Source organism: Heptranchias perlo, chromosome 1 (genome assembly GCF_035084215.1).
Source record: "Heptranchias perlo isolate sHepPer1 chromosome 1, sHepPer1.hap1, whole genome shotgun sequence".
Lineage (NCBI taxonomy): Eukaryota > Metazoa > Chordata > Chondrichthyes > Hexanchiformes > Hexanchidae > Heptranchias > Heptranchias perlo.
In genome coordinates this window covers 76,984,307-77,007,927 of record NC_090325.1, presented here as the reverse complement: position 1 = coordinate 77,007,927, position 23,621 = coordinate 76,984,307, and the positions used below count along the sequence as shown (strand labels likewise).

At 41.1% G+C, this 23,621-nt stretch overlaps 1 protein-coding gene across 3 annotated transcripts in view; it reads left to right on the top strand.

Annotated features, from left to right (window-relative positions):
* LOC137323490 (calcium uptake protein 3, mitochondrial-like) overlaps positions 1–23,621 on the top strand; it is a 208,633-nt gene that overhangs the window by 34,054 nt on the left and 150,958 nt on the right. For all 3 annotated transcript variants that reach the window (XM_067987021.1, XM_067987012.1, XM_067987002.1), the window contains exon 2: positions 492–645. In XM_067987021.1, the coding sequence (XP_067843122.1) occupies positions 492–645 (154 nt within the window). The remainder of the gene's footprint in view (positions 1–491; positions 646–23,621) is intronic.

Genomic DNA, 23,621 nt, shown 5'->3' with positions numbered 1-23,621 from the left:
TTAGCACATTGTAAACCAGGTTTGACATTGCACTGAATTTACAATTCATGTGTCAAATCAAAGTAGTTTGAGACTGCCCTCTCCAGGAGTCTCATTCTGTTTCATTACAGAATTAGTTGGTGCCTGACTTTGGATTTACACGGCCAGTTTGGTGTTGGTGCAAAGCTGAAATCACTTTGCAATGATGCTAAACTTGCAATGCCTTCTATGATTAAAAAGAAACACTTCATCAAACAGCTCAGGAAGGGAATGTCATGTTGATGTGTCGCCATGTGCAGGTTTTGAAGGGACAATATCCTTCTTGATTTTGCCTGTTTAAAGTCCTTCATTTGATATTTAGAGGAAGTTTTTGTTCAAAGGGTGAAGTGGATCTGATCAATTAGGTGATTTGAAGTTACGTACTAAAGTGACTTCTGCATTGCAATAAGGAATGTAAAAATAAGTATTCAAAAAATAATTGAAGACCAGCAACTGGATTTTATGTCTTACAGAACGCAATGGAAGAATCAGATATTGAAGATGTGGAACTATATGTTTCTTCCCAAGAACAAAGATTTAGGCTGTTTACATCAGTGGAACATGATGGTCAGCTATATATGACCCCACAAGACTTCATTGAATCTGTTACTACAGATGAACCAAGAAGTAAGTACATTGTACTGTCAAATGATTTCAAATATGACCATCACTGGAATTTGTAATGGTTTTTCACACCATGCCCAGTACATTCAGCCTTAGTGTATGCATATGGTGCAGTTAGTATGCAAGTTTTCCTCATTAATGGAGTTGACTTGCAGATTTTGAATGGAAGCAAAGCTCATTTATGCTTTTTTAAAAACAAATAATTTTCTTTGTTCCTGGTAAACTCCACACCCTACTTACATTGCAGAAAGTCACTGAAATTGGATCATCTTTTAAGAGAATTTTAAAGAGATCTCCTAGATTTTAAGATGTTTCTGTCATTGTAATATCACAATGTTAGAGCATCCTCCGTGCGGCCTTCCTGCACCCATGTGATGCATAAGAGGACCTTACCCACAAAACACCAATTCATTTATTACCACTGGAATTACATATGCCTTTGCTTTTGCACCCGGCTAATGTATTTTCATTGTTTTTCTCTAGTCCTTTTTAAAGTCGTTCCAATAACCCAGGTTGGATTTCTTTTTTAAAGAACATTTTGACAACCGTACTATTTTAATTAGCAACCAGATTCCTCCACAGATTTCAAAGATTTTTCAATCACCTCAGTTGAAAATGTTGATTAAGACTCACTCTAAACATTCTGTCAAGTGCTCCTGAGCCTGCAGGCATGATTGGTGTTTCTGATGTCTATCTACTAAAAGTATCACTTTTTTTATTCATTCATGAGATGTGGGCATCACTGGCGAGGATAGCATTTATTGCCCATCCCTAATTGCCCTTGAGAAGGTGGTTGAGTGTTGTTGGAGCTGCACTCATCCAGGCAAGTGGAGAGTATTCCATCACACTCCTGGCTTGTGCCTTGTCGATGGTGGAAAGGCTTTAAGGAGTCAGGAGGTGAGTCACTCGCCACAGAATACCCAGCCTCTGACCTGCTCTTGTAGCCACAGTATTTATATGGCTGGTCCAGTTAAGTTTCTAGTCAGTGGTGACCCCCAGGATTTTAATGGGGGATTCGGCGATGGTAATGCCGTTGAATGTCAAGGGGAGGTGGTTAAACTCTCTCATGGTTGGACATGGTCATTGCCTGGCACTTGTCTGGCACGAATGTTACTTGCCACTTATGAGCCCAAGCCTGGATGTTGTCCAGGTCTTGCTACATGTGGGCACGGACTGCTTCATTATCTGAGGGGTTGCGAATGGAACTGAACACACTGCAATCATCAGCGAACATCCCCATTTCTGACCTTATGAAGCAGCTGAAGATGGTTGGGCCTAGAACACTGCCCTGAGGAACTCCTGCAGCAATGTCCTGGGGCTGAGATGATTGGCCTCCAACAACCACTACCATCTTCCTTTTGTGCTAGGTATGACTCCAGCCACTGGAGAGTTTTTCCCCTGATTCCCATTGACTTCAATTTTACTAGGACTCCTTGGTGCCACACTCGGTCAAATGTTGCCTTGATGTCAAGGGCAGTCACTCTCACCTCACCTCTGGAATTCAGCTCCTTTGTCCATGTTTGGACCAAGGCTGTAATGAGGTCTGGAGCCGAGAGGTCCTGGTGGAACCCAAACTGAGCATCGGTGAGCAGGTTATTGGTGAGTAAGTGCTGCTTCATAGCACTGTCGATGGCACCTTCCACCACTTTGCTGATGATTGAGAGTAGACTGATGGGGCGGTAATTGGCCGGATTGGATTTGTCCTGCTTTTTGTGGACAGGACATACCTGGGCAATTTTCCACATTGTCGGGTAGATACCAGTGTTGTAGCTGTACTGGAACAGTTTGGCTAGAGGCAAGTCTTCAGCACTACAGCCAGGATGTTGTTGGGGCCCATAGCCTTTGCCGTATCCTGGGGCTGAGATGATTGGCCTCTAACAACCACTACCATCTTCCTTTTGTGCTAGGTATGACTCCAGCCACTGGAGAGTTTTTCCCCTGATTCCCATTGACTCAGCCATTTCTTGATATCACACGGAATGAATCGGATTTGGCTGAAGACTGGCTTCTGTGATGGAGGGGATATCGGGAGGAAGCCGAGATGGATTGTCCACTCGGCATTTCTAGCTGAAGACGGTTGCAAACGCTTCAGCCTTGTCTTTTGCATTCACATGCTGGACTCCGCCATCATTGAGGATGTGGATGTTTACGGAGCCTCATCCTCCCGTTAGTTGTTTAATTGTCCACCACCATTCACAACTGGATGTGGCAGGACTGCAGAGCTTTGATCTGATCCGCTGGTTGTGGAATCGCTTAGCTCTGTCTGTAGCATGTTGCTTCTGCTGTTCAGCATGCATGTAGTCCAGAGTTGTAGCTTCACCAGTTGGCAACTCATTTTTAGGTACGCCTGGTGCTGTGTGGCATAAGGTACGTTCAAGGCAGTTTTGATTGTATGTATCAACACCACCTGCAATGGAAAAAGATTGACCAGCCCCACACTTGCTGGTTATGATACTAATCCAGCAGCAACCAAGGACAAGTTAATCAGCCAAAGCATGCACTTCATCCTCAGAAAGTAACTGGTGCAACTGCCATCTCCTGCAACTAGCAAGGTGCCCATCCAATACCAGTTGGGCTCAACACTGTTGACCCTGGTGATACTATGGGTCGATATTAAATTCCGCCTCCCCCCTCCACTGGACCCTCTCCTGCCCATTGTTGGCGGGGTGGTTAAAAATTAAAAATCGTGGAACGCTTCCCCAACCCACCATGTACGTGGCCGTTGCCGTTTTTACTGTGGCAGGTTGCGTGCCGTGCATGTTTCCTGGTTTGGAGAGGCGGGACACATCATTATAATATTTATATCAGGCTCCCACAATGTGATTGGGAGCCTGATTTAAATTTAACCGTTGGCGGCCAGGTTTCCCAGGGCTCAGGCAACCCGGGAGCGAAATGAAGAGTGGAGCAGCTAAATGCTTTTTAGAGCTCTTCTTGTGGGCCAGAAGGAGCAAGAGTGCTCCCCCCAGCCCCTCAAGGAAGCCTTGGGCCTCCCTTCTGCCGTTCATGCCTCTCTTCGCTGCTGGGGGTGGGGGAAAGAGGGAGAGGTTGCCGATCGCTGTAGGAGCTAGAGAGAGTCCGTGATCGGTAGAAGGGAGGCCGAAGGCTTCCTTGAGGGGCTGGGGGAGCACTCTTGCTCCTTCTGGCCCACAGGGAGTGCTGTAAAAAGCAGATACCTTCTGGAGTGAGCAGCTCCCACCTTTTTACTGCCAGGTTTCCCAAGCCCTGGGAAACCCGGCCGGCAGCAGTTAAATTTAAAACAGGCTCGCAATTGCTCTGTGGGAACCTGAATTAAATATGTTAATGTGCCCCACCTCTCTAAGACGGGACTCTCCTGCTCCCCCTCACCATAAAAATGGCAGCAGGCGGGTATGTGTCGGGCTGGTGTCGCGTTCTGTGTTTTTAGGGTTTAAGCCCCCCTGCCGATCTCCTCCCACCCATTGTGGTGGTGGGGGCGGGGGGGTGGAGCGGTTAATGTCGAGGCCAATGTTTTTTATGTAGGCACAAGACATAATTTTTGATGTTATGGAGTGTTATTTATTTCATTTGAAATGAGGCAGCATTGATCGATTTATCAGATAGGTTGTTAAATTGAATGAATATTGAAATGTATCTCCTTGTATTACTTCCTTGTATGGCATGGCAAAATGGGGAAACCCTGAGCTCGTAATACTCATACTCTGACCACTTCTTGGAACAACATGTTGAGTGTTACTCGCAAGGTCATCCTTATGACGGTTACCAGGAAGAGTTTATTGGTTTTTTTTAAGTTTTGCAATATTGCAGGCACCAAGAGATGATGTTGGTCAGAATCCAACTGATGCTGCTTATGATTGATTGGACTGATCTGCATGCAGCCCATCCCCTGATTCTTGGTTGGTTTTATTTTAGGTCTCATACTCCCGTTTCCACTTCAAGGCTTCATCTCCTTAATTCCTGCAGTTGCTGGGAGATGTGAAAGTACCTGGGACGTCCACATCTAGAAAATGTAGGGATGCCTTGATGCCTCCTCCTTAGTGGTGGGTCTTATGACTAGGGGTATTAACTCCATCCGTTCCTCTTGCAGGGAGCAGTGCTGTCCTTGCCTTTACAACTTGGGCTTTTCATAACTAGAGAATTTAGTTGGACACGTGGAAGCAGCACCTGGTCTCAACCAAAATAGATAGGAACTACTGAGTCTATTACGCTTTGACTGGTCTTTGGTATTGGCGTGGCAGTAATTTATTAGACGTGAGACGAATGCCAAAATGTGGTTTAGGCTTTCCGATCCTCTTCCCTTTCTCCTTTCACCCAGCCCCAACCATGAGTCCAAATCAGTGCCCTTGTAGGACAGACAGACTTTCACACAAGGATCAGCCCAGATGAGAATAACTTGCCTATACATGCCAACCATCAGCATTTCATGGTAACAGTCACGTTGTTGGGGCTCAATCAGCGTCAATGTTTGACCAAAATCAATGTGGATCAGGAATTCCCACCTGCAGTGGCCAGAATCACTGGGTTAGTGATGGGAGCAATGTTGAGAGCAGTCTGTCTATTAGCAGCCAGACTTGATACGAGCGAGACAGGGAAGGGGGTGGGGGGAGGGGAATAAATGGCAGTGAAAAGGACAGCAAATGGATGGTATTGAAGGTGTGGTAATGGATGGTGACAAAGATGGGGAAATAAATGATAATGAAGGGAAAAGGGAAATGGATAGCAATGAAGAGGAGAGAGAAGGGGAAAGGGAAGGGCAGAAACTGCAAGTGGTGTTTTGAGGCGGGGGGAAAAGAAACATACCAGCAGTAACTGGGTTTGGGGAACAGTACCAGATTGAACTAGGGAGGGGGAAGTGGAGTGCTTTGGGTAAACAGTGCCAGCTTCAATTGACAAGAGCAAGAGAAACGAGTGCCCATAGGAAGTGGAGCATATTTCAGTGCGACAACGTTTGGGAAACAGTGATCACAATATCATTAAGTTCAGAGAAGTTCTAGAAAAGGACAATGTTAAATCAAATGTGAAAATACTCAACTTGAGGAGGGTTAATTTCAGTGAGTTGGAAAGGGATCTATCCCAGGTGGATTGGAATCCAAAATTGGCAGGTAAAACAATAAATGAACAAGGGGAGGCCTTCAAAGAGGAGATAGTTTGAGTACAAAGTAGATACATTCCCATGAGGGGGAAAGGAAGGGCATCCAAAGCTAGAGCTCCCTGGATGACTAAAGATATAGAGATTAAAATGAAACAGACAAAGGAGGCTTATGATAAATATCAGGATCATAATTCAGTGGAGAACCAAGCTGAATTCAAAATGGAAATAAGAGGGGCAAAGAGAGTGTATGGGAATAGATTTGTGGGTAACAAAAGTCTTTTATAAACATTATAAATAGTAAAAGGGTAGTCAAAGGAAAGGTAGGGCCAATTAGGGACCAAAAAGGAGATCATCTTGTGGAGGCAGCGGGCATGGCTGAGATACTAAATGAGTACTTTGCATCTATCTTCACTAAAGAAGAGGACGCTGCCAATGTCACAGTAAAAGAGGAGGTAGTAGAAAAATTGGATAGGATAAGAGGTTGGCAGTGCTCAAAGTAGAAAATTTACCAGGATGTTTCCTAGGTTGCTGAGGGAAGTAAGAGTGGTAATTGCAGAGGCTCTGGCCACAATCTTCCAATCCTCCTTAGATATGGGAGTGGTGCCAGAGGACTGGAGGTTTGCAAATGTTACACCCCTGTTCAAAAAAGGGGAGAGTAATAAACTCGATAACAGGCCAGACAGCCTAACATCTTTGGTGAGGAAACTTTGAGACAATAATCCAACACAAAATTAATTGGCACTTGGAAAAATATAGGTTAATAAATGACACCCAGCACAGAATTGTTAAAGGCAAATCTTGTTTGACTGAATTGATTTAGTTCTTTGATAAAGTAATGGAGAGGGTTGATGAGGGTGGTGCGGTTGATGTTGTCTATATGGCCTTTCAAAAGTCATTTGATAAAGTACCACATAATAGATTTGTTGGCAAAATTGAAGCCCATGGGATTAAAGGGGCAGTGGCTGCACAGATATGAAATTGGTTAAGTGACAGAAAGCAGAGAGTAGTGGTGACCGGGTGTTTTTCAGACTGGAGGGAAGTGTGCAGTAGTGTCCCTAAGGGGTCGGTGTTGGGACCACAGCTCCTGTATATTAATGACCTGGACTTGAGGTACACGGCATAATTTCAAAGTTTGAAGGTGACACGAAACTCGGAAATATAGTAAGCAGCAAGGAGGAGAGTAACAGACTTCAGGAGGACGTAGGCAGACTAGTGAAATGGGCAAACACATGGCAGATGAAATTTCACGCAGAAAAGTGTGAAGTGATTCATTTTGGTAGGAAGAATGCGAGGCAATATAAGCTAAATGGTACAATTTTTAAATGGGGTGCAGCAACAGAGAGACCTGGGGGTGTACGTACACAAGTCTTTGATGGTGGCAGGACAAGTTGAAAAGGCTGTTTTAAAAAAAAAAATGTTTATGGGATCCTTGGTTTTATAAATAGAGGCATAAAAGTGCAAAAGCAAGAATGTTATGTTAAACCTTTACAAAACACACAGGTTAGGCCCCAGCTAGAGTATTGTGTACAATTATGGGCACTGCAGTTTAGGAAGGATGTCACAGCCTTGAAGAGGGTGCAGAGAGATTTACTAGAATGGTACCAGGGACAAGGGACTTCAGTTATGTGGATGACTAGAGAAGCTGGGGTTGTTCTCCTTAGAACAGATAATGTTAAGGGGAGATTTGCTAGAGGTGTTCAAAATCATGAAGGGTTTTGATAGAGTAAATAAGGAGAAACTGTTTCCAGTGGCAGAAGAGTTGGTGCCTAGAGGACACAGACTTAAGGTGATTGGCAAAAGAACCAGAGGCGACATGAGGAAACATTTTTTTACACAGCGAGTTGTTATGATGCAATGCCTGAAAGGGTGGTGGAAGCAGATTCAATGGTAACTTTCAAAAGGGAATTGGATAAATACTTGAAGGGGGAAAAAAATTATAGGGCTTTGGGGAAAGAGCAGCAGTGTAGGACTAATTTTTTTTAGCTCTACCAAAGAGCCAGTACAGGCACGATGGGTCGATTGGCCTCCTTCTGTGCTGTATCATAACTGATACTATTTGGATTTCCCCCTTCACACTTTTATGTACAAGGGAAGGAATGTTGTGTATACATACAGCTTAAGTTACAAAGTGTCTATATAAGTACTTGTTTTGAGACGTACTACCTATGATATCACAAGAGGAACGTGACCCCAGATACCCCCCACCCTCTCCAGCCCCCCAAAATGCACCACCAGCTTTGTCATCAACATAAAGTACGGCATTGTAAACTCATGACTAGGGTCAGAGCATGTGCAGTATGGGGACAGGTAGTAGAATGGATAGCAAGTTGGCTACAAAACAGAAAACAGAGAGTAGGAGTTAAGGGTAGCTCCTCAGACTGGTAAAAGGTGGAAAGTGGTGTTCTACAGGGATCAGTGCAGGAACCACTGTTCTTCACAATTTATATTAACGATTTGGATTTGGGAATCGGAAGTACAATTTCAAAATTTGCAGACAACACCAAATTGGGGGGTGTAGTTAATACAAAGGAAGAATGCGTCAAAATGCAAGAGGACATTAATACACTTACTCTGCAAGTTTAATTGGCAAATCAATTTCAGTACAGATAAGTGTAAGATGGTGCATTTTGATAGGAAGAATAAGGAGGCCATATAGTGTTTCGATAATAAGAGACTAAATGGGATAGAGGAGCAAAGGGATCTAGGGGTACAGATACACAAATCACTAAAAGTAGCAACCCAGGTTAATAAGGCCATAAAATAGGCAAATCAAGCACCAGGTTTCATTTCTAGAGGGATAGAATTGAAAAGCAAAGAAGTTATGTTAAACTTGTATAGAACCTTGGTGAGACCACACTTGGAGTATTGTGCGCAGTTCTGGTCTCCATATTATAGAAAGGGTTTGGAGAGGGTGCAAAAAAGATTCACAAGAATGATACCAGAACTGAGAGGATATCCTTATCAGGAAACGCTGAACAGGCTGGGACTCTTTTCTCTAGAAAAGAGGAGGCTGAGGGGTGACCTGATAGAGTTCTTTAAGATAATGATAGGGTTTTTTTATGTTCGTTCATGGGATGTGTGTGTCGCTGGCGAGGCCGGCATTTATTGCCCATCCTTAATTGCCCTTGAGAATTTGGTGGTGAGCCGCCTTCTTGAACCGCTGCAGTCTGTGTGGTGAAGGTTCTCCCACGGTGCTGTTAGGAAGGGGGTTCCAGGATTTCGACCCAGCGACGATGAAGGAACAGCGATATATTTCCAAGTCGGGATGGTGTGTGACTTGGAGGGGAACGTGCAGGTGGTGGTGTTCCCATGTGCCTGCTGCTCTTGTCCTTCTAGGTGGTAGAGGTCGCGGGTGTGGGAGGTGCTGTCGAAGAAGCCTTGGCGAGTTGCTGCAGTGCATCCTGTGGATGGTACACACTGCAGCCACGGTGCGCCGGTGGTGAAGGGAGTGAATGTTTAGGGTGGTGGATGGGGTGCCAATCAAGCGGGCTGCTTTGTCCTGGATGGTGTTGAGCTTCTTGAGTGTTGTTGGAGCTGCACTCATCCAGGCAAGTGGAGAGTATTCCATCACACTCTTGACTTACGCCTTGTAGATGGTGGAAAGGCTTTAGGGAGTCAGGAGGTTTGATAGGTTAGATGTAGAGAAAATGTTTCCACTTGTCGGGGGTGTCCAAAACTAGAGGTCATAAATATAAAATAGTCGCTAATTAGTCCAGTAGGGAATTCATGAGAAACTTCTTTACCCAAGGAGTGGTAAGAATGTGGAACTCCCTACGGCAAAGAGTAGTTGAGGCAAACAACATAGATGCATTTAAGGGAAAACTAGATAAGCACATGCAGGAGAAAGGAATGGAAGGGCATCCTGATAGGATTAGACGAAGTAGGGAGGGAGGAGGCTCGTGTGGAGCATAAATGCCGGCATAAATCAGTTGGGCTGAATGACTTGTTTCTGTGTTGTAGTTTCGATTGAACTCGCTGTAATAGGCTTATAATCAGGTCATTCTTAAGTTATCAGCATTTTGGGGACTGTGACAGTTTTGTTGAAGTGGTTGTTCATCTTTCGCTGGTTTTCTAGGTTGGCATATATAGAATCATAGAAAGGTTACAGCACGGAAGGAGGCCATTCGGCTCATCGAGTCTGCACCAGCTCTAAACAAGAGCAATCCAGCTAGTCCCACTCCCCCGCCCTATCCCCGTAGCCCTGCAATTTTTTTTCCTTTCAAGTGCTTATGCAGCTCCTTTTTGAACACCGTGATTGAATCTGCCTCCACCAAGCCCTCGGGCAGTGTATTCCAGATCTAAACCACTCGCTGTGTAAAAAAAAAAGCTTATCCTCATGTCACCTTTGGTTTCTTTGCCAATCACCTTAAATCTATGTCCTCTGGCTCTTGACCCTTCCGCCAATGGGAACAGTTTCTCTCTATCTACTCTGTCTAGACCCTTCGTGATTTTGAATACTTCTATGAAATCTCCTCGTGACCTTCTCTGTTCCAAGGAGAACAACCCAAGCTTCTCCAGTCTATCCACGTAACTAAAGTCCCTCATCCCTGGAATCATTCTAATAAATCTCTTCTGCACCCTCTCTAAGGCCTTCACATCTTTCGTAAAGTGCGGTGCCCAGAACTGGACACAATACTCCAGTTGTGGCCGAACTAGTGTTTTATAAAAGGTTCATCATGACTTCCATACTTTTGTACTCTATGCCTTTATTTGTAAAGCCCAGGATCCTGTATGCTTTTTTAACCGCTTTCTCTACCTGCCCTGTCACCTTCAACGATTTGTGCACATATACCCCCAGATCTCTCTGTTCCTGTACCCCTTTTAGAATTATGCCCTCTAGTTTATATTGCCTCTCCTCGTTCTTCCAACTTTGCACTTTTCCGCTTTAAACTTCATCTGCTACGTGTCTGCCCATGCCACCAGCCTGTCTATATCCTCTTGAAGTCCATCACTATCCTCCTCACTGTTTACTACCCTTCCAAGTTTTGCATCATCTGCAAATTTTGAAATTGTGCCCTGTAGACCCAAGTCCAAGTCATTAATATATATCAAGTAAAGCAGTGGCCCCAACACCGACCCCTGGGGAGCATCACTGCATTACCTCCCTCCAGTCCAAAAAACAACCATTCACCACTATTCTCTGTTTGCTTGCCATCAAAGCTGCTGCGAAGGTTTTCCTACCAGTGACCCAGCTTCAGATTAGAGCATCTCCAAGCAGTCTGTGCTGTTGGAGACCTTCTCTTGACCACTTCGCTTCAGACACAAGCTGCAACGGATGCCCTAGATATAGGTGTTTGGTGCAAAACTCAGGGATCTTGCTTCACTGGTCTGGCTGTGCATTTCAGGATTCCCATTGGGATTGCAACAAAATCTATTACACGAGCCCTTCAATGTGTAACCAAATGGTGGAGCAACTTAGGGACTACTACTCTGATTGATTGGAGGGAAGTGACAAGTGGTGTTCCCCATGAATCTGTATTGGGACCTCAGCTTTTCACCATATTTATTAATGACTTGGATGAAAGAATAGGGTGTTGTCATCTTCAAACTTGGATATACACTAAGTTAGGAGGGACAGTAAATAGTGCCGATGGGAGCAGGAAGTTGCAAAGAGACATAGACAGATTAAGTGAGTGGGCAAAACCGTGGCAAATGAAGTTCAATTTGGGCAAGTGTAAGGTTTGGACCTTTGGACCCAAGAAAGATAAATGAGTATTTTCTAAATGGCAAGAAACTAGGAACTGTAGAGGAGCAAAGAAGTTTGGGAGTCCACGTACACAAAACATTAAAAGCTAGTAGACAGGTACAAAAAACAATGAAAAAGTCTAATGGAATGTTGGCCTTTGTCTCAAAGGGGCTGGAATACAAAGGGGAGGAAGTTATGCTTCTTGAAGAACCTTGGTCACAACCCATCTAGAGTACTTTGTTCACCTCAGGAAGGATATATTGGCCTTGGGAGGGAGTGTAGCGCATATTCACCAGAATGATAGCGGGTCTTAGAAGGTTACATTATGAGGACAGGTTGCATAAACTTGGCTTGTATTCTCGAGTATAGAAGAATGAGGGGTGATCTGATCAAATTCTTTAAAATGTTAAAAGGATTTTAGGGCACAGTTTCAAAATTTACAGAAGATGCAAAACTTGGAAGTGTAGTGAACAGTGAGGAGGATAGTGATAGACTTCAACAGGACATAGACAGGCTGGTGGAATGGGCAGACGAGTGGCAGATGAAATATAATGCAGAGAAGTGCGAAGTGATACATTTTGGTAGGAAAAACGAGGAGAGGAAATATAAACTAAATGGTACAATTCTAAAGGGGGTGCAGAAACAGAGACCTGGGGATATATGTGCACAGGTCGTTGAAGGTGGCAGGGTAGGTCAAGAAAGCGGTTAAAAAAGCATACAGGATCCTCAGCTTTATAAATAGAGGCATAGAGAACAAAAGCAAGGAGATTATGATGCAACTTTATAAAACACTGGTTTGGCCATAACTGGAGTATTGTGTCCAATTCTGTGCACCGAACTTTAGGAAAGATGTGAAGGCTTTAGAGAGGGTGCAGAAAAGATTTAATAGAATGATTCCAGGGATGAGGGGCTTCAGTTACTTGGCTAGACTGAAGAAGCTGGGGTTGTTCTCCTTAGAGCAGAGAAGGTTGAGAGGAGATTTAATAGAGGTGCGCAAAATCCTAAGCGGTCCAGACAGAGTAGATGGAGAGAAACTGTTCCCATTGGCGGAAGGGTCGAGAACCAGAGGACACAGATTTAGGTGATTGGCAAAAGAACCAAAGGCGACATGAGGAAAAACCTTTTTGTGCAGAGAGTGATTATGATCTGGAATTCACTGCCTGAAAGGGTGGCGGAAGTAGATTCAATCGTGGCTTTCAAATGGGAATTGGATAAGTACTTGAAGGGAAAAAATTTGCAGGGCTGCAGGGAAAGGGCGGGGGAGAGTGGGACTAGCTGGATTGGTCTTGCAGAGAGCTAGCACGGGCTCGATGGGACGTATGGCGGCCTCCTTTGCTGTAACCGTTCTATGAATCTATGATTTGCTAAGGTAGATACAGAGAAACTATTTCCTCTGCTGGGCGAATCAAGAACATGGGGATGTAATCTTAAAATTAGAGCTAGGCCATTCAGGAGTGAAATCAGGAAGCACTTTTTCACAGTGTAGTAGAAATCGGAAACTCTCTTCCAAAAGATACACAAATCGCAAAGTAGCGGCACAGGTTAAGGCCATAAAAAAGGCAAATCAAGCATGGGTTCATTTCTAGTGGGATAGAATTGAAAAGCAGTGAAGTTATGTCAAATTTGCATAGAACCTTGGTTAGACCATCCTTGGAGTATTTTGCACAGTTCTGGCCTCCATATTATAAAAAGGATATGGAGGCATTGTAGAGGGTGCAAAAAAGATTCAAGGATATACTTATCAGGAAAGACTGAACATACTGGGGTTCTTTTCTCTAGAAAAGAGAAGGCTGACGGGTGACCTGATAGAGGCCTTTAAGGTAATGATGGGGTTTGATAGGGTAGACGCAGAAAAAATGTTTCTGCTTGTGAGAGTGTCCAAAACTAGAGGTGATAAATATAAAATAATCGCTAATAAATCCAATAGAGAATTCAGGAGGAACGTCTTTACCCAAAGAGTGGTAAGAATGTGGAATGCGCTACTACAAGGAGTAGTTGAGGCAAATAGCATAGATGCATTTAAGGGGAATCTAGATAAGCGTATGAGGGTTAGATGAAGTAGGGAGGGAGGAGGCTCGTGTGGAGCATAAATGTCGGCATAGACCAGTTGGGCCGAATGGTCTGCTTCTGTGCTGTAGTTTCAATGTAATTCGACGTGAAAGTCAGTATATGCTAGGACAATTGGAGTTTTAAAGACTGAGGTAGATGGATTTTTGTTAGGTAAAAGAATCAAGGGATATGGAAAAAAACAGGAAAATGGAGTTGAGGTGCAAATCAGCAATGATTTAATTGAATGGCAGACCAGGCTCAAGGGGCTGAATGGTCTACTCCTGTTCCTTATGTTTCTACAAATGCTACCAGCAGAGCGATCATGGATAGTACCATTGTGGAGGAAGCTTCCATGTCTCCGGTCTAAGGCAGAGATATCAGCAACCATTTTGTGATATTTGTTGGTGACTAACAGACCCATACCAAGGTCCATGCCACTGTAAACTAGGACCTAGAAAGCAGGGAGCTTACTGCAAGCCTACCAAGCCCAACTCCAGTCTACTACCAAGTACCTGAGTGGTTAATCACCTTCTCCACTTCATGACTCCCTGGGAGCAAATCAAATCTGACGCTTGGTTCTGGGAGACCATCAACAAGGAGTATTCCTGTCTCTTTCATTTGGATTGATGGCACCCTTCACTCTGACCATCTAGGGGATTCTCAGCTGGTGGCAATACTGTCAGCTTAGATAAATCATCTGGCATCAATAGAAATTGAGCAAATTGTCCCAAATCGAGAAAAGAGAAGCTTTTGATTGCACTTTTTTTTCCCCAAAAAAATCAGTAGGATTCTGCACAATCTTGAACGAATTTGTCAAATAAACAGAGGTTCAAGATGGCAACAGTAATTAAATCATTTAGACAGTGTGCCCAAGAGATCGGCTAGCCACATTGTCACCAAGATCCAATTCTCAGTGTACACTTGGTAGTACAGAGTCATTCCTTTCCCTTTTTGTTAGCCCCCAGGATATTCATAGTAAGTCTTTCCATTGTTGCACGCTCTGCTGGTAGCATTTGTAGAAAAAAATGTGACTGTAGCACTTGTATGCATGTCCCTTTTTATGCTATGGGTCTGACCTTGCAATTTCAGCTTCTCCTCTCCTGCAAAATGCCCCCTGTCTCTATTTAGACAATTTCCAGTGCACTACACTGGGAATAAGGAAGAAATAACTATCATCTACCTTGTGGATCATCTTCATCCTCTTCACACCGTGCTCTCATTGTTTATTCCTTTACAGCAAATTATGGACTCTGTTTTTCTAGGGGTCTGTGGGTCAAAAACAAATGTTGGCTCTGCTTAAGTTGTGCAGAAGTGGGAAAGATCCCATTGGTGGGTTGATGTCAGACATTTGATGCCACTACATCATGCCACCTGAAAGGGAGTTTGTCTGTTATGATTTTTTTTCCCCCTTCCACCAACAAAAATGTTACTACATCCCAGTGGTGTGTGAAGGGTGCCTTCAGTTGAGGAATAAAGAACCTCCTACAAGGTAGATAATCTTTCTTTCAGTATAGCTAAATGATGTTATGAGATTTAAGTGACTGTTAGAAGCCAAATATATCTGCATTTATAAAAATAGCATGCATGCTTTCAGTATGTTGCATTTCTCCATATTGGGCACTGATCTCGGCTAGTTTAGATTCTTGGAAGGTCCTGACTCTCAAGATGTGATGTAACAGTTTAATGAAATTTATGGCTTTATGTCCTAGTCGTAAAAAGACTACAGTTATGTACATAGCAAAGCTAATTGTGTGAAGTACATTGATGATGGGCAATTACAGTCAATGGGGTCATTGTTTAGTTTATTATCTTGGTACATAAAAAACAATAATTTGGATAAGGTACTAATGCAAATGCTTATGTAAACCTCTTTATTCTTAACTAAATACATAAAATGTCTAGTTCAACATTATACTGTTTCCATTATAATTACGATTTGCAGTTTTAATTTCGTTTTCACTGAGTTCTGTTACAAAGATGACAATTTTCACATCTCCTAGATATATAAAAAATAAAGAAAAATCACATCTGGATACTTTTGGATTCTTTTAAATGTATTTATTACTGCTGGAAAGATGTCAGGACAGTTTTTTAAAAATATGACATGTAAACATGTGTCTTTTGGTAGAGTATAATTTAAAACAAAGACTAAAACATCCTAATATTGTGACCAAAACACACAGATAATGCTGTTAAGTAGAATTGAAATATTAATATTTTCATGGATCACATAACTTTACTGTCCCAGAAGCTTTTTTTTGCTGTTCCAATAAACATCAGAACGAGGAGCAGGAGTAGGCCTGCTACTCCAATAAGATCATGGCTGATTTACCTCAGTTCCTCTTTCCCGCTGTATCCCCATATCCCTTGATTCCCTTAGTGTCCAAATATCCATCGATCTCAGTCTTGAATATACTCAACGACTTAGCATCCACAGCCCTTTGGGGTAGAGAATTCCAAAGATTCACAACCCTCTGAGTGAAGAAATTCATCCTCATCTCAGTCTAAATGGCTGTCCCCTTATCTTGAGACTATGATCTCTAATTCTAGACTCTCCAGCCAGGGAAAACAGCCTCTCAGCATCTACCCTGTCAAGCCCCCCTCATAATCTCGTATGTTTCAATGAGATCACGTCTCATTCTTCTAAACTCCAGAGAATATAGGCCCATTCTACTCAATCTCTCCTCATAGGACAACCCTCTCATCCCAGAAATCAATCTAGTGAACCTTCGTTGCACCCTCTCCAAGGCTGATAACTGCAAACTAAACTTGCATTATTAGGTGTATTATTATTTCAGGCCTGTTCTTGAGAATAAGAGTCTTGTTTGGATCAGTATATATTTAATTATTTTACTAATTTTATGTTTGACCTGGGATAAAAAGCAGAGCCCTGCAACTTCTATACTCATGATAATTCAATGTCATTTTTGTACTTAAAAAATTGAATTGTTCAATAATTTGAATTAAGCAACATATATAACACAGCAAAGTGCAAATTTGGTGCTCAAAAAATTGAATTATCAGATAATTTGAATTCTGTGACTAAGTTAAGAGTAGAATGTATTTTGCTACTACGTGTTAATTTAAAAGAAACACTATATCGTACTTGCAACATATTTAGGATATAAAGACCTTGTTATGGCTCTCTTGGTGTTGTGTTTTTAAACTGGAATCAATACTAGATAATCCTAACCAGAAAATGCAGTAAACAGTTATTAAAGCCTATGTATTTAGCTTAATTAGAAGTACACAAACTGGGTTAGTAAACTGCCCATTTTCACAATCTCCAAGATCAGCTTGTAATTAAGATAATACTGCTGTAGCTTATGCTTCTTGACTTTGAACATTGACCATGGACCAACATACAATAAGATAGGGAAGTAAAGAATATAACTACAAGAAATGTAAACAAAAAAAAATAATGATTTGAACCTAAAGAGCAGTTGAAAGAACAGAAAGGAGATGTGACATACCACAGAGGAATGCAAAAGAGAATGAAATAACTTCACAAAATGTTCTTTCCATCCTTGAACAACAGGAGTAAGAAAAAAGTGGTGGCGACTTTCTGAATAGATAATTTAATTTAAGTGTTATAAGCCCTGCTTGGAACTTAATTTTTCAATTTATTGAGGAAACCCTATAATGGAATAGTAAGAATAATCCATGTTGTAGACAAATTGTACTAATTCAGGTCACTGAAACATACAACTTTAATTTTCATAAATCAGAAACTTTGTTCTCTCATCGTCCAAGGGTTTAGTGGCTAAATGCATCCCTTGATATGGAACTGAGCACCTAATAATGCAAGTTTAGTTTGCAGTTATTGGCCTTGGAGAGGGTGCAACGAAGGTTCACTAGATTGATTCTGGGAAGAGAGGGTTGTCCTATGAGGAGAGATTGAGTAGAATGGGCCTATATTCTCTGGAGTTTAGTAGAATGAGAGGTGATCTCATTGAAACATACGAGATTCTGAGGGGGCTTGACAGGGTAGATGCCGAGAGGCTGTTTTCCCTGGCTGGAGAGTCTAGAATTAGGGGTCGTAGTCTCAAGGTAAGGGGGCAGCCATTTAGACTGAGGTGAGGAGGAATTTCTTCACTCAGAGGGTTGTGAATCTTTGGAATTCTCTACAAATTGGGAAAAATCCTGATTTGATTCCTGTATCCGCTGCTGAACTCAGCTAGAGTGATGAGGGTGCCCTAGTTGATGTCAGTATGCAAGGGCTAGGGATGGAAAAATGGCTCGATATTCCTGATCACAATCCAGCGATCAATATTGGAAGAGGTTGATTGGTGAACATTGGGCGAGGTCATGCCCCTTCCCATAGTTGAATAACATGCCAATATTCACTATATAGACTCAAATTTGAACAAGGGTCACTTAAGCAATGTACTAGAGGGCTTGTGGTGTCTGTTGGAGCATGCCACAATTTAAATATTCAGGAGAAGGAATAAGAAATTTAAAAAATATTTTAATTGCCATATGCAGGCTAGATTTTTGGAATACAGATTTAAAAAATACAGATCAAAAAATTTATTTCTGACATTTTTATTCACCTGTCAGTGAAATAAAAGTAAAAGATGCTGGAAATACACAGCATGTATGTCTGTCCGTGAAAAGATAGGTTAATGTTTCGGGTGTTGGAAGCAAGTGAGTCCTTTAATGGAATGAAACAAAGGGAGGAAGAGAGATAATTGATATAATGCCTAAACGGGCAATATGTAGTCTGCACCCAAAATGTTAACATGTCTTTTCTCTTTACAAATGCCAACAGACCTGTTCTGTATTTTCTGGATTCATGTTTTTATTTGATTTCCAGCATTTGCAGTTTTTTTCCCCTTTTTATTAACCTATCAATGAGGTCTGGAACATCCAAATTTGGTTCAACAGAACAGATACTTTCCTCCACCTCAAACTATATGGTATTTAGGAAATATGAAAATACATTTGTTTTAATATTGTGATGACTTTCTCATTACACTTAATGTTACATATAAAAATAATTGTATATTAGAATTTCTGTATTGCACAAAACCTCAACAGGCAAATTATCATTTCCCATTTTTTCCCTTTGTTTCTGTTTCCATTCTCATTTTTTACAATTGTACGGTATCTGTTTTCTACAGTATTTTCTGTTCAATCTTTCTATTTTCTTCCATGTATATTCTGATAAAATGGCTAAAATAATTTTTTAAACAAAAGCCACAGACTTAAGTATCATTATAACCGGGGAAATTTGTAACCATTGTAGTTGCATATTTGCTCAGTGAAATATTTTGTATCGTATGCCTGTTGTCATTATTTCAGTACCTTGACAAGAAATACTAAATACATTTGATTGCATTCAGACTATAGAATAGTGTATCTTGATTGCTATCACAGTATATAATTACTGAGGTTACAGTTATTTAAAGCTCTGGTTAAACCCCATTTGGAGTACTGTGTTCAGTTCTGGGCACCGCACCTCAGGAAGGGCATATTAGCCTTTGAGGAGGTGTAGTACTGATTCACCAGAATGATACCAGGGCTAAAAGGGTTAAATTATGAGGATAGGTTGCATAGACTAGGCTTGTATTCCCTTGAGTATAGAAGATCAAAGGGTAATCTAATTGAAGTGCTTAAGGTGGTTAAATGAGCAGATAGTTTCTCTCTATCTACCCTATTTCCTCTGGTAGGGGAGTCCAGAACAAGGGGGCATAACATTAAAATTAGAGCCAGGCCATTCAGGAGTGATGTCAAGAAACACTTCTTCACACAAAGGGTAGTGGAAATCTGGAACCCTTTCCACCACCCCCCCCCCCCTCCAAAAAAGCTATTGAGGCTAAGTCAATTGAAAATTTCAAAACTGAGATTGATAGATTTTTGTTAGGCAAGGGTATTAAGGGTTACGGAACCAAGGCGGATTGACGGAATTAAGATACAAATCAGCCACGATCTAACTGAATGGCAGACCAAGCTCGAGGGATGAATGGCTTACTTGTTCCTATGAAGTTTAGGTTTTTTTTTGGAGGGGTTGAAAGGTTATTGTTCTATCAACATTTTATATTGTTTCTGTACAGGTTTACGCTTTGTTAATATAGATACTGCAGTTTTAGTTGTGTAAACCTAATTTTTTTTCTGGCAATTGTCCTGCACGCTAACAGAATGTAATGATAAATTCACTGATATTGCACTTGCAGCAGGGAGCACAGGATGAATTTACCCTGTAATGTATCGCAACATTGGATTAGAATTGGTACGGACAGAAAAAATGTGAATGTTTTCATTAATGATTGTAGGTTTCACTCACACTCTCTTTCATCACAGTGCAAGTTTACAACTGTGTACAAATTATAAGTTCTGTATTCATTTTGCATTTGGAAGCTAGCATTCAGACTTCCCTTGAGTAAAGAAGTGAGGCACTGGGAAAGGAAGAGTTAAGTTGTGTTAAGAGGTGCCAGAGTTTGCTGTTCTAGTATCCAACCTGTTTCCTTGGCATCCTCTCCATTGCTTGTGTCAGTAGAAACTACTCTCTAACTATGGCTTTCAGTTTTAGAAAACTAGAGTTCTCAAGAAATATTGAATTCTATAGGTCACACCTACCCGACAAAGTATTCAAGTTTTGAAGATCACTTTTATTTACGTAGCCAGTCCAATTCGAAAACCTCATTCAGTTTCTAGAGTCTGCTGTAAAACTGGGCACCATCATTGAAGTCTCTTTACACAGGTTGCTATGTAGATAGGCGGCCGCTGTGTGTTTTCCCTGAGTTTTCTATTTGTCTGGGAGAGTTTTGTGTTTCAAATTTTGGCATTGTAAATTGCAATTTTTTTTTAATCCTCCCAAAGCTTTGTAAGTGGTTACATAGCAAATGTTCTGCCACAAAGCAAGTAAGTGACTGCATAAGGAGCCCAGACCATGGGGAAAACATGCATTGAACATTTAGACAGGCACCAGTGAACATCCAGTTGCCAGAAGTAATTAAATTGATTTTAAAATCCAGTTTATTGCTAGTAACTGTGTTGCCAGTACTGTGGAATGAAAAAAATGTCTTTTTTGTGTACCAATGTGCTGTATCATGGAATGATCAGATATGGATTTGTCCCTCATTCCTGAAACTCACTGATATTACAGGAGGTGGTGTAAAAGAAAAACACTCTGCTCTTGAATGACTGTTTGTTTGTTTATCCAATCATTAAAAGCTATACAGACTAGGAAGTTCCCAGGTCTGATCCTCTGTTTTTGCTAAGTTGAGCTGGGACGGGTTGCTAAAGTTTGCCTCTGTTCCACCAAAATTAAGGAAGGGAAAACTGTCCATGACTCAGGCTCCTGATCACTATCCCTCCTGAGAGGAAGCATGTGTGGACATTGGGTGAGGACAGGATTAGGTTGTGATGTTCTCCTCAATCAAGCAGCCTACCGATGCCTACTGTCAAAGCTCATGCATGAATAATGACCAGACGATCAAGGTACTGAAAAGTGACTGGTCCCCACGGTACCTTGTCAAGGAGTCAATAGCTTCAGAAGAGGGAGGAAGAAAATTGGTGAAAGTTGGTCAGACGAGGATAAAATAAAATGCTGTTTTAAATGCTTTTTTAAAAAAAAACTCTCCAAGTGAAGGGTTTCCCCCAAAAAAGGAAACTATTGGTGTGTTCCAAGTGATTTTGTATTGTCAGCTGGAACATGGTGAGGTACAGAGTAAACCAAAAACACATTTAGATTTTTTTTTAAACAAGCACAAAAAATTGCATAGATGTGTCTTGAATATTTTCTAATGAGTCCAAGCAAAAAGTGGATATTAAATTGGACAGTGTGACCATCGTATGTTGCAAGTAAGTAGTCACTTTTAGCTACTTAAAAACACCATTATACCAAGCAATGCATTCTTAATACTTTGTGTTGTGCATCGAATTCCATGCCTAAAGTACACATATTTGAGTGTAATAATACTATTCTATGAATTTATCGCCAGGTGACATAATGCAGCAGCACAAGTGAATGGGTCACTATCCGATTTATCACTGCTGGAAATATGATTTAGTATGGAGTGTTTTTGTTTCTTTTAAATCAAAAATTCATTAACCTTCATGTAATGTTAACTATTAAATGTCAATGAATTGTAGGCAGTAATCAGTCTTAGGGTACTGCTGATAAGCAAACTGCTCAAACTTCACTTTTGCAATTTGAACTCCTTAACTGGATCACTGCTTTGTAATGCACTGACAGTCATCCATTATCTTTTACATATTTTAAAAAAGTAATCAAAAATTGCGCACATGTATTTTAAAAAAAAATAAAAGCAAAGTTTCTCTTATTTCTCCATCTTCTTCCTCTTCAACTCCTTTTGTTGATGATTGATTACATGATTGATCCATATAACAAATGTGCAATAAGCACATTGACCACAATAGGATTTATTTTCTGTTTGCAAACGTTAGTATGAAGCAGGTTTTCTAGCTTTATGCTCAGTATATTTTTGCTAATATGATCAATAAATCTAATCATTTAAAACGCAATGTGTTCTGCATCTAGCTTGGAAAGATTTTGGTATTTCAGCAAAGGTAGTAAGGCATTTTGGCAATCATTATAAAAGTCTCCTTGGGAGAACAATTAGGCAGATTACATTCATTCATCCATCACTTAACTGGTCTTCTATACTACTTGTCACTTTAATTGTGTTTGAAGTAGTGTGTAAAAGTACCAATTTAGGGTCAGGTGACCTCCTCTGCAGCCTTGTTAAAACTAGTAATGTGTCAAAAGGAGGTAATTGACTAGGTTATTAGCAAACTATTATGATTGGTTTTGGACTGTAATTAACCAGTGCATACTCTTTAAGATTTGCTTGTATGAAAGTATTATGTTCTGTAAGGAATAAAATAGTTGATTCATTCCTACCTGCTATCCTTGTAAACCTAAACTGCTTAATTTTAGTTCTTAGCCTATTATAAAAGAGGAGACAGCCCTGCCAAAAAATAACAAGTTCATATTAACACACAATTTTTCTGACTGTTACAGATGATAAGCTCAAAACTACCACTCTCAAATTTCTAAGAAACCCCTCTACTGTATAAATAGTTAGCACATCTATCTTTTTTTTCCCAGATTTATGTTAAGCAGCAAATCAACTCTACCATCATTTATTCTTCCACATGGGGAAATCCTGGGTATAGGGTGTCTTTAATGCAGGTAGCTTGTGCATTATATTATTTCCCAGCCCGGCAATTTTGTGCCATATGTAACAACTACTTCTCAGATCTTTTCAACCATTGTCTACCAATAGTTTCTGATTCTTTTATCTTTTTGTGAAAAGGTTTATTATTTCATTGGCTTTCTTATTTTGTAGTATATTACCGCTGCTGCAGTAGAGAGTGTTCTTAGATTCGGGCTATGGTGTATTGTTAGGGTAGAATAGAGGAAACTTTACTTTGCATCTAACAATGCTGTACCTGACCGGAGAGTACTTGATGCTGACACTATACCTGCAAATGGCAAGTGTTCCATTTTCTAGCAGTAATGTACGTCACTTTGACAAAAACATTACAATACAGCATCATTAAAAACTCTCTCTAATCTTTTAGAAATAGAATGTTATCTTGGCAGTTACAGGTTGAATAATGCAATGTTGCTGGATGTGGGAGCATAATCTACCGTCAATGGCCTGAAGAGGTTCTACTGCAGGACTCAAATTTACAAAACAGTAGAAGGATGTCAAAAAAACAATTAGGAAAGCAAAGAGTAACTATGAAATTAAATTATCAAGGAATATAAAAAGAAATAGTAAAGTAAATTTAAAAAAAAAGAAAAATCAGGATAGAGGTGGGGCCACTATGGGATGCACAAGATAAACTCACGTGTAATGACAGCGAAACGGTAGAAATATTGAATAGTTACTTTACCTCAGTGTTTACCAGGTAGACTAACAAGGTGGGTATGACGTTGGAAGTGGAGATCAAAAAAGGTATAAGAACATAAGAAATAGGAGCAGGAGTAGGCCATCTGGCCCCTCGAGCCTGCTCCGCCATTCAACAAGATCATGGCTGATCGTCTACCTCAATGCATTTTCCTGCACTATCCCTATATCCCTTGATGCCTTTTAATATCTAGAAATCTATCGATCTCTGTTTTGAATGTACTCAATGACTGAGCTTCTACAGCCCTATGGGGTAGAGAATTCCAAAGATTCACCACGTTCTGAATGAAGA